We start from the raw sequence: 21,894 nt of genomic DNA, 5'->3' as shown, positions 1-21,894 counted from the left end.
AAACTCAAATAAATATTTATTCGTTTAAACCTCTGTGGGCATCGCAATAAAACTCTACGAAACAAGCAAAAAACAAGTTTAAAATATTCAAAATCCCATTTTAACATTTTAAAAGAAAAAAAAAAACATGATTAAATCTTGCCAGTCCCAAATTATTTAAAGCAAGCTACTTCCAAATATTACAGAAATATGCATTAAATATGTTTTTATTAATTTAAAGAATGCTCAATGTCATTTAAGATTTTTTTTTTATTTTTTCTCTTTCTTTTTATACTGTTTTCTTTCTTTTTCTTTTTTCTTTTTTATTACTGTTCTTTTTGTTTTTATTTGTTTTTTCTGTTTCTTTGTTTTTCTTTTTGTCTTTTTTTCTTTTTTCTTTTCATTTTTGTTTTTGTTTCTTTATTTTATTTTTGGTTTCTTGTTTTCCTTTTTTGGTCTCTTGTTTTCTTTTTCTTTTTTTCTTTTCTTTGTTTCTTTTCTTTTTGTTTATTTTCTTTGTTTCTTTTCTTTTTGTTTATTTTCTTTGTTTTTCTTTGTTTCTTTTCTTTTTGTTTCTTTTCTTTATTTTTGTTTCTTTTTCATTTTTGCTTTTTCTAAACTTGTTCATTTTGCGATTTTTGTTCATTTTTCCATCTTTGTTTCTTTTTTGTTTTTTGTTTTTTTTTTGTCTTTTGTTTGTTTTTTTCTTTTATTTTTCGTTTTCTTGTTTCTGTTTTTACTTTTTGTTATTGTTTTCTCTTTTCTTTTTCTTTCATGCCCTAAAGCCATTTCTGTTTATGGTTAAATTACATTTAATTACGTTTAAACCATAGTTAACCATTTAGAATGGCAGATACCATAAGTAAGCGCTTCACTAAGATATATAAAAGGAAGAATAACTGCTGATAGACACATCAGCGCATTAAAATAAAAATGCATATATTAATAAAACTCTGTAGTTTATCTTGTTTGCTTGTCATGTACACTTCATCTGTATATGAATGTGCTAGATCAGAGGAAAGGCAAATAATTTCCAAATATTTCTGAGAATACTTTTTGAATGTATAAATATTTATAAAAACCGTTTTTGAATCTTCTAAATATTTATGAAAATAATGTTGGAATTTCCTAAATATTTATAAAAAAAAAATAATTTGGGAATTTCATAAATATTTATGAAAATAATTTTGGACATTTTTAAATATTTATGAAAGCCATTTTGAAATTTGAAAATATTTAAGAAAACCATTTTGGAATTTTCTAATATTCATGAAGATCATTTTCGAATTTTTTTTATTACATATTAAGATTAGGCTTCCTCCTCTTTGTTCAAGAAAATGAAATTTGCATATGTGAATATTCTTTTTTTTTTTCTTTATTATTATCAATTGTTAAGATGCAGCCACCACCCCCTTTCTTTGATCATAAAAATAAATTTATATACATTATTACTGATATGAGCCGAGCACACATGCATCTACTTTTATTATTTAGATAAGTAATCTTAATTGCAAAGTCGGCCAAATACACAACAGATGTTCTTCTGCTATGGAGACATTTAAGCCAGGTACCTCATCCAATAGAGAACTTCTTGCTCTTTTTTGTATCAAAAACAGCAAACAGTTTGAAAACAACAAATACAAAATTTAAGAAAATAAGTTTACACGCTTAGACATTAGACAACGAAACAAAAAATGAAATTGATTTTATTTTGACCAGTGAACTTTCAATGAGATTACATTTACTAGGTCAACACTTCTGACATTTCAGATAACAAAACGCTGAGGGCTAAAGTAAGACGCGTTTTCTTTGGCAAAAAAAAAAAAAATACTTTTCACTCAAAAGTGTGTGTGTGTGTGTGTTATAGCATTCATCCTTGAGCCGTTTTGTTCCTGACGCGAACCCGATTTCACTCGAAAGTGTGCATGTTTTATGGCACCCATCCCTGAGCCGGTTTGGTGCTACCAGATCAGGCTGTCTGAAGATACCGGCTTCCAGACCTAAAATGCACCAAACGTTGATGTTAATGTTTCTTTTTGGTTTTTTTTGCTTTTTCCCTTTGCAAAACACAATCATGTTTTGCAAAGTCAAAAACAAAGTTTTCCTCTACAAAACAACCAAACCAAACACAATGAATAAATATTTTAAGATATAAAGAACTTAATGCATGTTTCTTTTTTCTCAAAATTACTGGTTTGGCATTAAATAACCTCGAAAAGGTTTATATGCCATTAAACAAAACAAACTCAACACTATGCATAAATAAATAAAAAACTTGACGCATCGAAACTTTCATCAGAACAATAAGGAAAAGTAAAAAGGGAAAATTAAGAAAAAAAGAAACCTCTTTAGGCCATGGCATTCCGAAGCTAAATGCTTCTCATCAGAAGACGAACCAGAATTATACAAATTGCAAACATAGATAAACGTTCTGGCCCTTCTCCTCGTCTGATGAGAAGCATTTAGCTTCGAAATGGCATGGCCTAAGGAGGTTTCTTTTTTCTTAATTTACACCTTTTCTTTTTCCTTATTGTTCTGATGATATATTAAAATCATATGTAACTTTCATCCTTCATTTTTCATTTAATATATTTGTTTGCTCCTCTTAATAGTGTTGAGCTTTTCTTATCTTGATAAGTTTTGCTTTGTTAAAGATTTATTCTTTAATAACATAATTGTATTACAAACTTTTCCACAATTACTGGATTCAGCATTAAATAACCCAAAAAGGATTGATATGCCGTAAAAAAAAACAAACAAAAAAAAAAAAACACACACAAACTAAAACCTTGAGCCAGGTTCTTTCACTGAATTTACTGTGTCCTTAACATTGAAACAAGTGACAACAAGTCTTGATTTCACCTGTAAACCCCATAGATATGTCGACCAATAATCAAAGAAGACATTCTTCAACATTGAACAAAATTTGATAAACTCTTGATGAGGATAGAAATAAAAATTGATTCCTCCATTGTCTCAAGAGACAGCTGCACAAGCAATTGTGAAGCAAGGGTTGCACAATCTCCAACCACGCCTCTCCTGAATCAGCACTGCTTGAGTCCAGTGACTAGGAGAAGTATTGTACTTTCAATAACCCTTATCTCTGAGTGGCTTCCGGGCCTTGATAAGTGGTGACCACTGTGTACAAAAAAAAAAGAAAAAGGAAACAATACCGAGATAAACAAAGAATACATATAGCACCTGGAATTCCTTAATCGTCACCCATTTTAGTTCCGATCAGAATCAATGTTACTTAACCTTGGTGATCTAACGGGAACCAGTGGGTCAATGTGATTATGCCATATATGCAATAAAAATGATTCCCTATTACTTACTCTTCTGCATTTCTTGGTCTTTCTTTGCCAACTGATCTTGCTACCTCAACTGATCTACATGTACTAATCCAAGAAACCTCATGTGTTCTTTCAATGTGGCTAAAGCAACAGAATCTCCTGTTCTGCCTGATTAAATCTTCCTCTGAGGTTATCAAATCTAAGGCTTTCATTACGACTCACTAAGGACAATTTTGATGTGCGGTTCAAAATGGTTGTTCATTTGCAGATGGTTTGTTTACTTGCTCTCTAGAGCAGCAAATTTGACACAAAGATTAATAAGATTTGTTTCTGAATTTTGGCGATAGACACTGAGTATTTGGATTCTTCGAACTACTGTTCTTATCCTTAGTTTTATTTTCACGTTTCTGCCGATGTAACCTTCACTCTTCTTTAGGTGTAGCTTTTTTTATTTTTATTTTTTATTTTTTTTTTTACAAAGGAGTCGCTACTTATCAAGGCCCGGAGACCACTCGAGGATAAGAATTAATGAGTATACAGTGGTAAAAGGGAACATGTCATAGTAATTGTTAGTAGTGGAAATTTGGTAAATTGGATTACTTAAGAGGAACGGCTCATCAAGAACTTGTTTACGTTGGACTTGATATTGTAGTCAGTTGGAAAGCGGAACAGTTCCACAGGTATGCAGTTCTAAGAAAGAATCTTTGTTCATGGAATCTACGTTCAGATTTAGGCACAGATAAAGAGTGGGGGAAATTATTAATAGTGGTTTCAACTAGATGAGTGTTTTTCATGAAAATCAGGAAAGGGGGGGAGCATAGATTGGAGCTTAGAAGTATCTTGTTGAACTCGAGAATCTGCATAGAATTTTGAACAGAACCCATTAATTCACAGGGGTAGAATGCTCTTGTCCTGTCAGCCTTGACCAGGTAGAAGGTTTAAGTAATTCACAATTGTATTCTTAGTATCACCAATGCTAAAGATTGAAGCTTCAACCACTAGAAGAGTTGCACGTATAACTGAATTTACCTAATACATACAACGCTCTACAACAGGCATGAGGAAAAAATGAATGTATACAAATCTAAGGAAACGACCTCCAGACTGTAGTGAAATGGGGCTGTAAATGGGTGGTAACATTTAACGCTTCTAAGACAAAGCTGCTCTCCTTTAACAATTATAAGAAGCCTTCCCAACCACTGATAGGCATGACAAATAACACCTATCCGAGAATTCTTCCTTCAACCTCCTCAGCTTAACATTCACAGGCAATATGAAGTGGAACAAATACACTGAGGACATTGCAAAGGCTGCTGCAAAGAATATGGCTTCCTTCTATCATGCTAGAAGATTATTAACGCCTGAAATTATCCTACACCTCTACAAAGTGTAGGGGACTAGGATATATAAATACCCCAATCCCGTTACAAAAGAATAATGAAACGAATGGAATTGAAGGAAACAAAGACTCAATTGATGGATAAGATAAACGTCGTTTATTTGCTGTTGAAAGAATGAACGTTTTAGTTATAACATGTGTTCATGTCCGCACGAGTGTAACCAATGTTCGTTGTGGGACTGGTGTTGTAGAAAGAATAGGAAATATGTGTTTATCTCAAGTTCGGGTCACTATCGTTTGTTCGCGCGTGGGAAGAGAAATAAGTGTTGTAGTGAAAAATGAGAATGATAGTCCAGCGTGTAGACAAAGAAGAGGATATGAGAGTTGACATCAGTTAGTAGTCAGCTATGCGAAGGTGTTCTCAGGGACCAGTAGTAGATAGAGAGAGAAAGAGTGGGAATGTGTACATACGGTCTGTTAGCTCGTGCCCCATACATAGTAGTAAGTGGGCGTGACGCGCGCGGGTGGTCCGAAGACCGACCGACCGACCGACCAGCAGGAAGCTGGGCTGGAAAAGGAAGAGCCGGTTGTTACTCTCTCTTTTATACTCGTTTTCGGTGGTCCTTTGCGCATGCGTATATTTCCTTAGAAAGCGGAAGTGACGTCGTCCATGTGTGCGTTCGTATGCGCGTGTGTGAGTACATGTGTACGTAGCGTGTGTGTATATACACGTGAATGTGAGTGTATGTACGCGAACGTGAATATGTGTACATGTGTGGACGTAGGCGCGTATGTTTGTGTGTGCGTATGTATATGACATAGCTTGAAATGTGAATGTGTGTTTTTGTGTGAGGCTTGAAAAAGGCTCGTACAAAAGCCACCATTTGCCCATACATGGAGTATTGTTGCCACATCTGGGTTGGTGCATCGACCGTTAGTCTCTCCGTCTTGGACAGGGTCTTTAATTTAATAGGTTCTACACTGTCAACTAAGCTCTAACCCCTGTCCTATCACCATTATGCTGCATTTCTGTGGCTGTTTTACAAGTATTTTAATGGAATATTCTCTATTGAACTCGGTGTACTTGTTCCCTTTCGACCTATATAACATTGACAAACCTGCTTTGCAACACACTCACGCTTCTTCACTGTAGAGGTCCTGAACTGCCGGAAAGCCTTCTATTCTGATAGGTTTTTACCTTGGACAGATACACTTTGAAATTCCCTTTGTGCTACTTGCTTCCCTGACAGGGTACTTGTGCATTTAACGAACCAGACGTAACTCAGCATTTGCTCGGCTTTGTCCGACGCATGATGTCAACAGCCGGATAAAACCGAGCATTGCCGATAAAATAAAAACAACGCTACAATAAAATAACTGTAAAATGAAATTGTAAAATGTAGAAACATCCAAAAATAAATAAGTAAAAAAGCAAAAACCTACCGTTCATTTATGTTTTTTTTAGTAGTATTTTGCTTTGAAAATGTTTTCTGTTTGCAAAATAAATACATATAAAACAAGTTTTTTTTTTTTAAATAATAGTAATTTTTTTTTTTTTTTTTTTTTTTTTTTTTTTTTTCTTAACGAACAAAAACATTTTTTATTGTGATAGGAAGCTCCTCCTTACCAACCGGGTAGCTTTCGGCTATATGGGTTAATATGGAGTCAAAAGGTTGCCTACCAAACTTTTGCCTCCACATAAACTCAATAAGATATGTGTCCAAAAGTTCCCGGTTGGTACCGCATTCTCGTTTATTTCGTTGCTTGGCTTCCTTCCATATTCGCTCCACATGATTTGTGGGTTGCCTGTTTTATGAGATCAACAAAATTCAGGCTGTGGTTCACCGTCAAATGGTGATACCCCTCTCCTCCCAGTTTGTTATAAGCCCTCCAACGACCGTGGTCCCCGGAAAAATGTATTTTTTTATTAGTGGAAGGAGGGTTTCCGCGTTCCTATTTGGTACAGTGACCAAGAAACCCTCCTTTTCAGCGGGATCGTATCCACCGAAGACCCAGACCAGTGTCAGAAGTCTGCCGACGTTGTGTTTTCTGCGGGTTAAAAACAGATTCGTCGATTTCTACCGTATGGCCTGGGCCTCAAATCTGCCAGGGATTCCTGAGAAAATAGTCCCTGCATATATCATGCAGAAAATTTTTCCAGTCCACAATTGTGTGGCGAGAACGTAACCCACATTCTCAATGGAGATTTTTTGTCGAGGCCATCTCGAACGTCCATAAATATATTATTATTTATGATACATGCGATAGTTAGTTTCGATTTTTTGAAAAAGGTCCCAATCCTGATGGAGGTCCAACGGCGGCATTTTACATTTCGACACCGCCAACCGTACCTATCGGAAAGGCTTGTTCTCTTGGCAAGTAAGCAATCCTGGCTGCAGTGGAAACACCTTTTCGCTTCTGCCAACAATTTCCGTTGCTGGCAAAAGTTTAGTACAGCCTCTGGGGTCTGGAGCTGGTTCGCAAGATTTGTAATATTCATATTTTTCGTCGTTTCTTTTTACAAAACTATTTTTTCAGCGTTTCTTACGTTTTAACACTTTTCCAATTGATAGCGAAATTCTCATCTGCTCGCTCGACTTTATCCGGCTGTTGACATCATGTGCCAGAAAAAGCCGAGCAAATGCTGAGTTACGTCTGGTTCGTTAAATTCACAAGTACCCTTGACAGTACTGATATGCAGAAATTTAAATGTAATGTAAACCAACATCTTGCTCATCTCTCCTAATCATCTAAATAGTAACCCCCTTATATCCAAGTGGCGATGTGCCTTGTTTGGAGTGAATGTGATTAAAAATAAATATAAAAATATATATTTTACCCACTATGCCACAGATCTTTGCGGACTGTATGATTCCCATGTTTGACAAGATACACCTGAAGAAGGTCGGAGGTTACATCAGCTGAAAAATGAAAATAACACTCAAGATGAGAAGAGTAGCCTGAATAATCCAAATACAAATTTAAAAAAATTATTTTAGACATTTGAGATGGAACAGAGTCCGGATTCATCTCGAGAGACTCACAAAAAAAACATTAGTAGACTAAGGTGTTATGACGATCGCTTTACCTCGCACAGTTTGAATAGGCTTTCCCACCAGTCTTTCACAATTAGTCTGATAGTGACTTTGTTGCTCTCCGACAGAGGTAGAATTCTGTTCAGTTCTAGATCTGCCCTGTCTGAGAAGAGGTTAGTTTATTGCTAATTGCCTAAGGTACCCCTATAGGGGAATGTTGTTGGGGCTGCTAAAATGTAATTGCAACAACAACAAATTAAAAAAGATCCGTTTACTCTTCTTCCTCCTTCATAAGCAACTTAGAAACCAGGAAGATACTAATTGCCTGAGGTGCCCCTACGGGGGAATGCTGTTGGGGCTGCTAAAGCCTTTGTTGATCAGAATCACCGATTTTCTTTTTTTGTTTTTTTTAAGCCCTCACTTTTTATCTAACCCCCTAGGGAAGTAGGTAAATAAAATACGTCTACTGAGCCATGCACGCAAACATTACCCCAAATATAATTGCCACAACAAATTAAAAAGGTCCGTTCATAAGCAGCTTACCAACCAAGAAGATGAACTGTGGTGCAAGTATTTGTTCTACAATAAATCATCAAAAAGTCGATCAACTTCAATAAACCGGCTCACATTGCTCTTATTGATTTCTAAGCATAACGCATTTTAACCTATGGAACGTTTCAGGTAAAATTCCTATTAATAAAAAGTATATTAATGAGTATACAGAACAGCTCAAAAGCTTGTATTTATACAAACATTGGAACATCAAAACTTATATAAATTATATGTCTAATATATAAAATTAAGTCAGTGGGATTTTCTGTAACGATAATATTACGTTTACACACACGTTAACATGTAGACATTCGAGACCCAACACATTGTAACGGAGTATGTTGCGAGCAAAAGAAGACAAATAATAACTCTACTCACTTTTTTCCGTTATAACAACATTTATTTTCGGGTACCTTACCAAATAAAATGTAATCGTGCTCCTTCTCTCTGACCTCCGTCCTCTCAAACATGCTCGTCGGTCTGTGCACACATTCTTTTTATAGTCTTTTTCTTTTTCCTTACCGTGACGTCACTTTACACACAGCTTGGCATTTGCATAGAGCCGCCATACACGCGTCCACACTCTGTTACATTTCAAAATTATACTTCAATAGCAATGCATTAAAAAAAATCGATATTTGATTCTGCCTAGTTTACATATCTTTATATTTCCAATGAGATAAGTAGCAAGGAAGTTTTCCATATCACTTGATACATCTTTATTTGATATTCTCTAAAAAAAAATAGTAAAAGGATAACTTTATTAAATATTCATTTATCAAACGAATATTATCAAAAAATGTTTCCCTTAGAGAAATCTTGCCAAAAATAAAACCCATATTTGTTTATAAATTTGAGATGAATAATTTTTAATATCTCTGTATAAAGTTAAGCATATATATATATATATATATATATATATATATATATACATGCTTAACTTTATATATATATATATATATATATATATATATATATATATATACATGCTTAACTTTATACAGAGATATTAAAAATTATTCATCTCAAATTTATAAACAAATATGGGTTTTATTTTTGGCAAGATTTCTCTAAGGGAAACATTTTTTGATAATATTCGATTTTAAACTATTAATGTCTATTTACACATGCACAGAAGTAATAGGTTTAGTGGACTTACTCCTGCAAAGTTCAATTTTTTTACTATTGATTTAAAAATAAAAAAACTTTTCTGAGATATTTTAAAAACTTATATTCCTTACTGTGCTTCTTATTATGATATGCAAATGACATTAATAAATTAGTACATGTTTATATAGTTGTATGTATAGGATTCCCTCCTAAACTAATTAAGCAATAATTATGAAATTTGGGACACAATTGCTAAACGTGAAGATAGGTAATATGGGCTTGATTTTGTCAAATTTAGTTTTATGGAAAGAGGATAAAAGGGAGTGAAAGTCGTTTCTAAAAATTAGATACCTCCGATTTTTTGTAAAATTTTAACTATTAAACATGAATTAATAAAACTATTCAGTTACAGAAATTTTCAGTTTGTGTTTTTTACATAAAAAATTCCAATTGATTTAATTGGTTATATATTTTATTCAACCTGTTAATTTTTACAATATCATACACTGCATAAAATTTATTTATTTTCAGGGATGTTTATCCAATGAAAATGCTGTACTTGTTACAAATGGAAAATTCAAAATGTCATCTAGAAATACTGAACAGGAAATTAGTAATTTTTTACTTTATTTACATTAAGGCTATGATATACAAGTAATATCAAAAAATAAATAGTTTAATATTTATTTAAAAATGTTATTGTTTATTTTAAAGCTGTGGAGGATGGATTATGTATAAAATTTGTTATTAACAACCAAAATAAGTGTATCTAGTTTAACAATATTCTAACAAATAAGTATAGATTTCCTTAAAAACTGAATCTGAAGAATATATTTCAAGGATAAAAAATAGTAAAATTTGCTAATCAAATATCAGTTTGTTAGATTCAAAGTAATAGAGGAAAATCTTCCAAGAATAGATTGGCTTCGCTTTATTATACATATACTAGCAGGCTACCTGACCTTGTCTGGTCGTAAATACGGTTAAATATCAATTTTAATTGATGCAGACTTGTATTTATTATTATTATAGAGCCAATCCTTTATTGATTATTATATTGTTCCCAATATGTAAGCATGGCCTGGTCGTAAAATATGCTTAAATATGATATTTTAATTCCAGTAGATTTCATATTACTTATTATAAGGCCAATTCTCTATTAATTATAGTATTGTACCCAACATATAATGATGATTTCCAAAGTTTAAAAAAAATGACTTTGGTACCATCAGCTAGAATCGAAACCAAAATATTTACCACTCCAGCCTTAATCATTACCATTTGAGCTATTTACAGATAGATAAGAAAACATTAAAATTTAAACGATTTTAAACTATTAATGTATATTTACACATGCACAGAAGTAATAGGTTTAGTGGACTTACTCCTGCAAAGTTCAATTTTTTTACTATTGATTTAAAAATAAAAAACTTTTCTGAAATATTTTAAAAACTTATATTCCTTACTGTGCTTCTTATTATGATATGCAAATGACATTAATAAATAGTTTAATATGTAATGTAAGATCATATAATTGTTTATCTGAAAGCTGAGAAACATGGAACAATGTAGAATTTTTTTTTTATTATTATTAATTACCAGAGCAGTAACAGCTGTTTAGATTATTAGCCAAAAAATGTATTCATTTTAACAATCTTCAGAGCTGGAATGATATTTTATCTTAAGAAACTGGACTGAGACACGCACGCAAACATTTCCTCAAATATAATTGCCACAACGGTGCCCCTACGAGAGAATGCTGTTGGGGCTGCTAAATCAGAGTCACCGATTTTCTTTTTTTTTTTTTTTTTTTTTTTAACTCTCACTTTGCTTTTTATCTAACCTCCTAGGGAAGTAGGTAAATAAAATATGTCTACTGAGCCATGCACGCAAACATTACCCCAAATATAATTGCCACAACAAATTAAAAAAGTCTGTTCATAAGCAGCTTACCAACCAGGAAGATGAACTGTGGTACAAGTATTTGTTCTACAATAAATCATCAAAAAGTCGATCAACTTCAATAAACCGGCTCACATTGCTCTCATTGATTTCTAAGCATAACGCATTTTAACCTATGGAACGTTTCAGGTAAAATTCCTATTAATAAAAAGTATATTAATGAGTATACAGAACAGCTCGAAAGCATGTATAAATACAGACATTGGAACGTCACAACGTATATAAATTATATATCTAATATATAAAATTAAGTTAGTGGGATTTTCTGTAATGTTAATCTCACGTTTACACACACGTTAACATGTAGACATTCGAGACCCAACACGTTGTAGCAGAGTACGTTGTGAGTAAAAGAAGACAAATAATAACTCTACTCACTTTTTTCCGTTATAGCAACAATATTTATTTCCGGGTTATTGTAAAGATATTGATGGAAAAAGAATTAAAAAAACAACAACAAATTGGCTTGGCAGAATCGATATCGATTTGTCAGATGTCTTTGAGAAGTAGAAATTCTTTATTGCAAAACTGATCCTAATCAACAAACACCCCATTTCTTGTTTGTTTGGGGGGGGGGGGGGTCCGATTTTAAGGAAGTAACCACCAATTAAAAAAAAAAAAAAAAATCTTTGAAATTATCAACTGAACATTATTAGAGGCTGTATGTTTTGAGATTTTTTAAACTAATACTCCATTTTACTAATCTTAATAAGTATTGTTTAAAGAAGTTGAAATGAAAAACAGTTTATTATTATTATTGGAAAGAGCATAGTGAAGCAAAAAACAAATCGGCTAGATAGAATCAAATATCTATTTATCAGATGTTTCAGAAAAATAGACAGACTTAATTTTATATAGTAAATATAGTTAACTTCACCTCGAGGAAACAATCTCATCACTGATCGGATGAGAACAATATACTAAAGATCATGTAAATAACCATGTTTGTATTTTCTTTATTACAAAACTGATCCTGATTAACAAGCACCCCATTTTCTCGTCTGGTTCTTTCCATTTTAAGCAACTAACCACAGATTAAAAAAAAAAAAATTAATTTTCGACTGAGTATCATTAGAGGTCATCTCTTCTGAGATTTTTTAAACTAATATTCCTTTTCAGATCTGGGATACGGCTGGGCAAGAACGCTTCCGAAGCATTACGCGAGGCTACTATCGTGATGCAAACGGTATGTACACTTTGTTGTATTCGGTCCAGTATTCATGAGAATCTAATTTTTTTTTCTTCTTCTTTCTTTCCTGTTTGTCGCTCCTTGCAGATTTGGGACACGGCTGGGCAAGAACGCTTCCGAAGTGTTACGCACGCGTACTACAGAGACGCCCATGGTATTTTGACAATGACATGAAATTTTTTTCAATGTGTCTGTCTGCATGTTCTGCAAATGTTGTAGCGAAATCTATTTCTAATTAATAACACATTAATCTGCCTCGGACGTCTGTAACGATATTGTTTGTTTGTTTTTTTTTCCTAGTTATTTTTAATCATATGATTTATTTATTTATTTTTTTAACTTAGCATGGTTGAATAATAATGAAACTAGTGTTGGGACAATTAAAATTATTCTTTTATTTTATTTATTTAGTTATTTTTTTGTTAGAAACTTAATTTTCCATTTCTGTTACTAATGATAAAATGATAAATATTTATTGGTTTTTAACTACCATAAAATTAAAATCTATGGATCATAACAAATTTAGGTAAAAAAAATGAAATTAAAAAAATGGCATAAGTGAATAATCATTTTTTTTTTTTTTTTTTTTTTTTTTTTTTTACTACAAAAAGGTCTTGCTTTACTATTTCCAAATGTTTATGGAAAAATGACTAGCCTGGGTGGCCGGCGTTGCTCGGGTGTTTGGAGTGTGTGTTGAGCCAAAAAAAAAAAGTGTTAATAGGCAGGTTCGAACCTGTACCGCAAAGAAGGAAAAGAATGTGAAAAAAAAACATGATGTCTTTGCTGTTGCGCCCATCGCCAAACCAGAAGTGACGTAGGTTTAAATTAACACTAGTCAATCGAAAAGAGGGGATAACTTACAAAAATATTGGCGAAAAAAGCGACCCTTCCCTGTAGAAAAGTGCCCAGTTGAAGGTGAAGGAATTAATAGCCAATTTTCCGATATTTGTCGTCTGAATGATTGAGCTTCAAAACAATACTGATCTCGTGAAAATCCGTCACCTCTGTCGAAAGTTTTAGGCAAACATACATACATACATACATACATACATACAGATAGACAGGTGAGATTTATACTATAGACTAGCGGGGGGTAACCGGTGTGGCCCAGGTATTTGTAGGTGTGTGTGTGTTGGGGGGGGGTAAATTAGAACAAAAAGGAAACTTAACGATAGCGATTTAAAAAAAAAAAAAAAAAAAAAAAAAAAAAAAGATGGGTGGGGGGTGGCATGTGGGCTCAAACCCGGAGCCTTGAGATCTATAGACTGAGCCTGAATACCTGCGCTACGGCAACAATGTTAATGTAAGAGCGATTAAAGTGAGTCAAGTTAAAGAGGTTTGATTGACAGGTCGCCGCTTAATGAGGTCATCGCGGGAGCGTTACGATGACGGGGCAGTCTTTTGGCGTTTGTTTACTTTGTTTCACTGCGGGATCGTTTTTTCATTTACTGCGAGGCAGTTTGGGCTTCTCTAAGATGATGGAAGGGAGGGGGACCAGCTCCCCATTGAAAGGGGATTGTCCAAATTGAATAGCAATTGTCTGATATAAGGGAAAAATCGCATTGATCAAAGCTGATTGCTTTTGGACGTTCCCGGCAAATCGTGCTGGGAACGATGTAACACCCTTCGTATTAGTTTCACTTTTATTATACGAAAAAGGCGAATCTATACGCGCCAATCGAAAAATGTTGAATATTTAGCTTTCGAAAATCGGGCAAATTAAATACATACGTGACCTCAGTTCGTAACTCGTAAATATTATGATTTCGACGTGATATAAAAAGTTTTAAAAATGAGCGACAACCTCGAGAAGCCGCCGAAAAAATCCTTTCTTGGACATACACAAAAAGCGAACAAACATACACACATTTCGCTTTTATATTTATAGATTACTGTCAATCTTGCTTGCTTAGACTAAGGAACTTCCACATCCTGCGACGTATCCTATGTTTCATTCTTTTGCAGACTGTTATCCTCATTTTCATAGTTGTTGCTTTATCACATTTTGGCCAACTAATCCTCTGGCCTTTTTCAGATGATTAACCGTGATGGGATAGAAATGCTGAGTATTGTAACTGTATCCCCAGCAATTACTGCCTTCCAGTTGTGTGTCATCTCACCACGTTTTGGCCAATTGATCCTTTGGCCTGCTTGGATAGGATTGAAACCACTATCTTCAGACAGTGCTTACCTGGAACCGTGGTGCAGTGGATAGAGGCGTTGAGTCTCTACAGTTCCAGGTGAGCATTGTCTGTCCTACCTAAGCAGACCAGAGAATTAATTGGCCAAAACGTGGGGAGACGACACTAACTATGGAAGGCAGTAATTAATTGGGGTACACTTACAATACTCATCATTCCTATCCCATTGTGGTTAATCACCTGAAGAAGGCCAAAGCAATACTTGGCCGAAACGTGGTGAAACAACAACAACTATGAAGATGGAGATAACAGTCCGCAAAAGAATGAATACACAAATCATTGAACTGCCTCTCAAAGGATGCCAAAAAAATAAAAATAGAAATAAAACATATAATGTCAAACTATATCATCGTTTTCAGTCTGAAGCCAGATCCACTCTTTCAATTTTGTTTGTTTCCAGTTCAGTTTTGATCTTTCCCTTCTTTTTCCATCAGGGGGTCCATTAGAGCACTCGGTTAGCAATTCTCTCTGGAACCAATATTAGAGCATGCCTGAGCCAGCCTAAACGTTGTTTGCAGATTATTGATTACTGCTGATCGGCTTGGTTTTAAGAGAAATTTAGTTGCTATGCATTTTTCAGTCAATTACGTTTTCTCATTTGAGAAAAAAATATAGTTAGAAATATCTATTGGTATAATGTATGCACCCCCCTTCCAACCCTTTTACTTTTGCAAAAATGTGTGTACACATTACACAGGTTTTTACGGTAATCTGAAAATAACAAAAAAAAAGTAACTAAGAACTCTATAACAGAAGATTTAAAAATTTTAAAAGAATCTGAATCAGTAATTGTATCGGAATCAGGAATTTAGAGCAGAATCATATCAGAACCGGAGAAAAAAATATGGGAATCATCTCATCACCAAATGAAACCAAACAAAATTTACATAATAAATAGTTCATTATTCTCTAATCAAATTATTCAAGGATATGACTGAGGCAATCAGTCTGACAGTGACGGTTTTTTTGTTTTTATTGTTTTGTGTGTTGTCGGGCTAACATATGGCACTGTTCAATCATAGCAGGTCCATCCTCCCAGACTTTATCTTCTCTCTGAGAAGGAGTTAGTTTATATTGCTAATCACCTGAAGTGCCTCCACTAAGGAATGTCATTTGTCATTTAATCAACGCAATCTATCAATTTTTCTATCTCTACGACATAATCACATTGGCACAGCGGCTCTTGTTAGATCACCAAAATTATGCAGCGTTGAGTCTAGTCAGTAGCATATAGGTGACCATTTGGCACTGTCTATCAAGCTCACCACAATGTTGCATCTCTTGTTTTACAGGTACTTCCATAGAATGTGCCCTAATAACTTCAGTTATGCTCCCTCAACAAAAATACATTTGGCCCACCCAACTAGTAGAAAAATCCGATCCTTTTGCTGTTAATTTTTTTAGTTGCCAGAAATTTTTTTACTCTAATACAGGGGTCTCCGAAGTTTTCAAATGGTGGAGGAGGGGGGCACATTGACTTTTTAGGGCTACACGGACCAAAATTAAAAATATAAATTTACCAAAAACAATGGATGAATGACTATAAAACAAGATTAACATGTCATTTGTTTCCAAAGTCTGATTTGGTGCAGAATGTTTTTGTTAAAAATTGACATTTAAAAATCCTTTCAACTCTATCATCATTCATTAGTATTACTTAGTATAATTTACAAATTGATGTATTTCTGACATAATTATATGGGAGTAGGAGGGGGTCCGGCACAAATAGAACTATTGCAGTGGTTTATCATCTTTATTACGTAAACCCCAATCAATTTTTTTAAGAGAAACTTATTTCGGATGCAATGCGCAGGCACAGAAAACGAGGCTTGACAGCAGAGTGTCAAGATGAAAAAAAAAAACACGGCATTAAACACATTCAAATAGGCATGCAATTTCTTTTAACAAACGATATTGTTTTTGCACCAACCTAATAGACAAAGACATTGATTAAATCCATAGTACAAAACCATGTTTGTTTCATCTAAATCTAATCTAAAAAAAAAAATGGAAGAAGTTTAATGCTGTTTTGCTGATTAGTTTTGTAGTGGAACTAGTGCCTCAAAACATATTTAAAATTTTTTTTTTTCTGAACAAAAAGAAAAACGACCGCACTATTTTCACACATTTCAATTAAAAATATTTTCCTGAATATTTTTTCCATACTTTGGAGACCCCTGACTTAAACTAAATGTAGTTTTGTGTCTAAATGAGCATGTATAAACAACTGCTAGTCAAATGTGACACAGAGACATATTCTTCCATTTTATTAGATTAAATGAAACAGATAATGGGTTAAATAACCTGGTTTTGTATTATGGATTTAATCAGTGTCTTTGTCTATTAGGTTGGTGCAAAAAAAAAAAAAAAAAAAAAAAACGACCACACTATTTTCACACATTTCAATTAAAAATATTTTTCCTGGATATTTTTTCCATTTTCTATAAGAGCTTTGCGTGTCGGATTAAAGACTTTTGCGGGCACTAATTTGGAGATCTTTGCTCTGATAGCTTTTCTTGGACCTCTTGCCTTTGGATGCTTTCCCAACGGTATCAATATGCAACAATTTAAATGTAATGTGAACAAACGTTTTGTTGCTTAATTCCTCACTTCGACTGTGCTTACCCCTTCTAATATATATGGCCTTTATCACGATAGCCCCTTACATAACATTGGCAATATGCTTTGTTTGAGGGTAATTAAGATTTTTTTTATATTTGAATAATTTAATGATCAAAGATTATTATAAGAATTTAATTCAATTTAATTTAATTTTCAGTATCCTGTTTTTAAAAAATGATTATTTAAAGATAAAAAAAAAAAACATTTATTCATGATAAAACATATGTCTCCTTCTGTATAGTTTGCTTTTTTAAGTGTTTTTGTTTTGCATATTTTGCTTAGGTCAACCTGATTTTTCACAGATCTTTTTTATATTATTGATCGAAATATTTGATTTGTAAATGATACCTTCCTTGAGTCTCAACGTTGATCAGAGAGAGCTGAACCAGATTTGTTAGTTTCTCTAAAATCAAATTTTTTCTACGAATGAACTCCAAATACTTGCATACAACTATAATAAGAGTGGTGTAGTTTGCTTGTATAACGTAAACATTGCATGTTAATCGTGTGCATCGATTATCAAGTCTGTTTTGAATGAAATCTAATTACTTAGCATGTAAGTATATAGTAATAGTATTTAATATCAAAATAAAATTATCAAGTGCTTCATACTTTTTTTTCTGGATGTTTTAGATGAGGATTGATTATTCATATTTGGATTATTCGGACTACTATTCTCATCTTGAGTATTATTTTCACAACGTTTTAGTCAATGTAACCTCCGACCTTCTTAAGATGTATCTTGTCGAACTTGGAAATCTTTCAGTTGAACTCGGGGATTCTGCATTTTATTTCGAACGGAACACTTCATTTAATCCACAGGGGTAGTATATTCTCATTCCGTTAACCATGATCAGGTAAAAGTCTTACGAAATTCACAATTGTATTTTTGAGTGTTACTCACGCTGAGGTTTAAACCTTGAACTGCCAGACAAGTGTAAGGGCCTGTGGCGCAGTGGATAAAGTTTTTGATAAAATTCAATTGTAAATTACACTTTACACTCTTCTGGAGGTTGAAGGTTTAATCCTCAATGCAGATGACATTCAAAAATACAATTGCTAATTATTTAGGATTTCTATCCAATCATGACTGATGGAACGAGAGTATGCTAACTCTGTGAAGTAAATAAAAGGTTCCGTTCAAAATTTTGTGCAGATTCCCCGAGTTCAATAGAAAGATTTTCAAATTCAACAAGATACACCTGAAGAAGGTCAGAAGTTGCTTTAACGGAAATGTTTTAAAAATAACACTCAATCGGTAGTTCAAATAATCCAAATTATAATTTTTATCTTTTAGAAATATGACATTATCTCAGTTACAGAATGGCACCAAATCTTTAGTATATGATTAGTTTAAACCTTGTATAGTATCTGGTTATGTCAATCTCCATTTTTACTTAGATTCTATAGCTTTATAGATAGTACAAAGAAAAATATTTAAAATGTTACGGAAAAAAAAAAAATATATATATATATATATATATATATATATATATGCTACTTAGTATTTGCATGAAAGCATAAATAACTAATGTATTCATGTATTGGTTTTATTGGCAAAAGAAATTTGTAATTATATTTTTAAGCAAAAATAATTCGTTTGAACTAATGCTCAATACACTTTATGTCTACATTTTTTTCTTGTTGGTTATCAGAAAAAAAAAATGGCTCCTGAGTTTTAAAAATACATTTATGTAATGTTCTTTTCGTGTTGGGCTAATTTCTTTAACTTTATAAAGCAATTAAAAAAAAAGGCTTTTATATTATTTCTCTTGTATCTAGATATAAGATATATTCTTTTGGGATACGCTTTTAGAATAATCTTCCTTGCTTAATGTTGTTGCGTTATTGGTTGGGAAAAGAAAATAAAGATAATGGTTTAGACAAACAGACGTGTGTTTATGACTGAATTTATGTTATTAACAAACTAACAGTTTAGACTTACATGAGATTCAAACTTTGATATTGACATTGTAAAATATTACTGCCTTAGTAATGTGTACTCTGCCTACTCCCTTACATGTTTCCTTTATGTACGAATAGATAAACTCCAAAAACAATGTTACTTTTTAATAGTATCTGCATTATACTTAGAATGTTCTGTAATTGTTTTGTTTTTTTTCTTATTTATATATATTTCTATTGTTGTTGCATATTAAACTTGGTTATCTTATTTAGTAAATGCAATGATCATTTTTTTCTTTTTTTTGTGCATTAGCTGTTTCATAATTTTTTAGATGAGGATTGATAATTTGTCTTATTTGGATTACTCTTCTCATTTTGAGTATTATTTTCACAACTTTTCAGATGATCTAACCTCCGACCTTCTCCATATGTATCTTGCCAAACTTGGAAATCTTTCTGTCAAACTCTGAACTCCATGCAGATTCCAGAGTTCAACAGAAAGATTCCATAGTTCGACAAAATACACCTGAAGAAGGTCGTCGGTTACATCGGTCGAAACCTTGTGAAAATAACACTCAAGATGAGAACAGTATTTTGAATAATTCAAATAATATAAATTGTTATACTTTGTTCATATATACAAAAATGCTTCCTGAATCAGTTCTTAATTTTATTAATTAAACTAGCAGTGTGGGGCGCCGGCTTTTCCCAGGCGTATTTAATTTATCCAGATTTCATATATATTATTAGAATCATGATTTCAAAAGTAAAACAAAAAGTATTTAGGTGGCATTAGCTAGAATCGAAACCAAAACTAGCATTCAAAATGGTGACATTACTACTGTACCAACATGACACGCATATGAACTGATTAAAAATTAAAAATAAACTAAGATGAATGTACAAAATGTATAACGATGTTTTTCAATTTTGACCCATTTTTTACCTCTTAAAAACAATTTTAATCAGCTTAAGACCCATAAGAGAACGGTCCATAAAAAATACAATTATTTGAGGCCCCAAGCGCCGCTTTGTGATTTTTAGTTTCAGAGGAGATAGTTTGAAAATATGAAGACACAGACAGACTGACCGACAGACAGACATATAACCGTTTATATATTAGATTAATGGAAATATACAAAATTAAAACACCTTAGAAAAATAATGCAATAAAAAGCAAAACTCAGGATATTTGCCTTCATATCAAAATTCATTTTTTGAATTGTCTAAGTCATACCCAACTAGCAATCCATCTTAAATATGGATATTTAATTCGGACTAGCCTATTTTTTCATTTTTTTTTTTTTTTTTTTTTTTTTTCCACTGTGTTATTGGTCCGAATATATTTTATTTTTCATCAGTTTCTTTCAAAAAAAAAAAAATATTCCAGCTAAGAATATTTTCAGACTGCATACTTGTTTTGCCTCATTCATTATAAGGAAAAGGCGGGAAGTTACAAATTTTTCTTGAATAGTAGCTTCCCTTGCTTGGTGACCATTTGTGAATTTGATATTCACTAGAAATTACCTTTATTGGAGGAAGCCGATTAAACTCTCTTATGTTCTGTGCCATACCAGCATCTGGGGGGGGGGGGGGGTGACCAGTATTATTTAATCGAACTTTCCCTTTTAAATAATATTCAAAGTTTTAGTTACAAATTTAGACACAATACCTCCATTATAGTCAGGATGTGATTGAGATGCTGCATTTGTTTTTGTTTTGTTCATGTATGTATATGGGTGTAATATATATATATATATATATATATATATATATATATATATATATATATATATATATATATATATATATATATATATATATAATCTCTTGTCATTGCATGATAAATGTTTTTAGGTTATGGAAGCATTTTTCTTGTGAATACAGCAAAATGTCATATTTTATTTCTGAATCCATATTTGGTATTGTTACATATTTCAAGGTATTTCTGCACTGACCCCTAAGTAGTCATTTACTTATAAAAAGTTGTTCAATAATTGATACTTCAATCAACTTAAAATCATGACTTGTCTTCTGATATCAGCAGTGGCATGTAGAGGTCTGGTGATGCCCGGGACGAATTCATTAATTATATGCTCCAAAGACTTCAGTATAAGTTCTAGTACTGCAAAATAATGAGAAAGGAGGTGGGAGATAGTTTGAATATGTTTGGATGCTCGCCCAATGGCATGCAGAGGACCAGTGATGCCTGGAACAAACTCCTTGATTGTGTGCCCCAAACACTTGAGTAGAAGTCCTAGTGCGGCAAAATATAATGGGAAAGTGATAGTTTGAATATGATTAGATGCCCACGGCCACCGCCCCCTCCCCTTTTGTATACCATTTTATGTTGCCATTCACTTGAGTGTTGTATCTTATCAGAATAGGAACAATTCCATTATGTATGTCTTGAGCATATTCCATGGTCCTCTCCCATCTAGAATCTTGTCTCTATATAGTCTCTTTTGGCTTTCCTTAAGGCTAAATTTTTGATGTGATGTTTTCTGTTATATATATATATATATATATATATATATATATATATAATTATAAAACTCAAATGATCTTGTAATGATGTATGTAACCCACTTTCCGGTTTACGACATCCGGTTGCGCATGAGCCATGCACTGAAATATTAACGTTATTATTTCAAAATTATTATCTAACATGGGAATAGTGGGGGTTAAAATAACTTAAACGTAATAC

The 21,894-nt window shown here is 32.9% G+C and overlaps 1 protein-coding gene across 7 annotated transcripts in view; it reads left to right on the top strand.

Annotated features, from left to right (window-relative positions):
* The window catches only part of LOC145252634 (ras-related protein Rab-37-like), a 233,562-nt gene that overhangs the window by 161,982 nt on the left and 49,686 nt on the right, over window positions 1-21,894 (top strand). For 4 of the 7 annotated variants that reach the window (XM_080112362.1, XM_080112366.1, XM_080112359.1 and 1 more), the window contains one exon: window positions 12,547-12,613. In XM_080112362.1, coding sequence (XP_079968488.1) covers window positions 12,547-12,613 — 67 coding nt within the window. Of the gene's footprint in view, window positions 1-12,389; window positions 12,457-12,546; window positions 12,614-21,894 lie in introns of all 7 variants that reach the window. The other 3 variants (XM_080112363.1, XM_080112360.1, XM_080112365.1) reach the window with 1 other exon arrangement.

This window comes from Euprymna scolopes, chromosome 29, assembly GCF_053919585.1.
Source record: "Euprymna scolopes isolate OS-2025 chromosome 29, ASM5391958v1, whole genome shotgun sequence".
Taxonomy (NCBI): domain Eukaryota; kingdom Metazoa; phylum Mollusca; class Cephalopoda; order Sepiida; family Sepiolidae; genus Euprymna; species Euprymna scolopes.
This window is presented reverse-complemented; position numbering and strand designations above follow the sequence as displayed.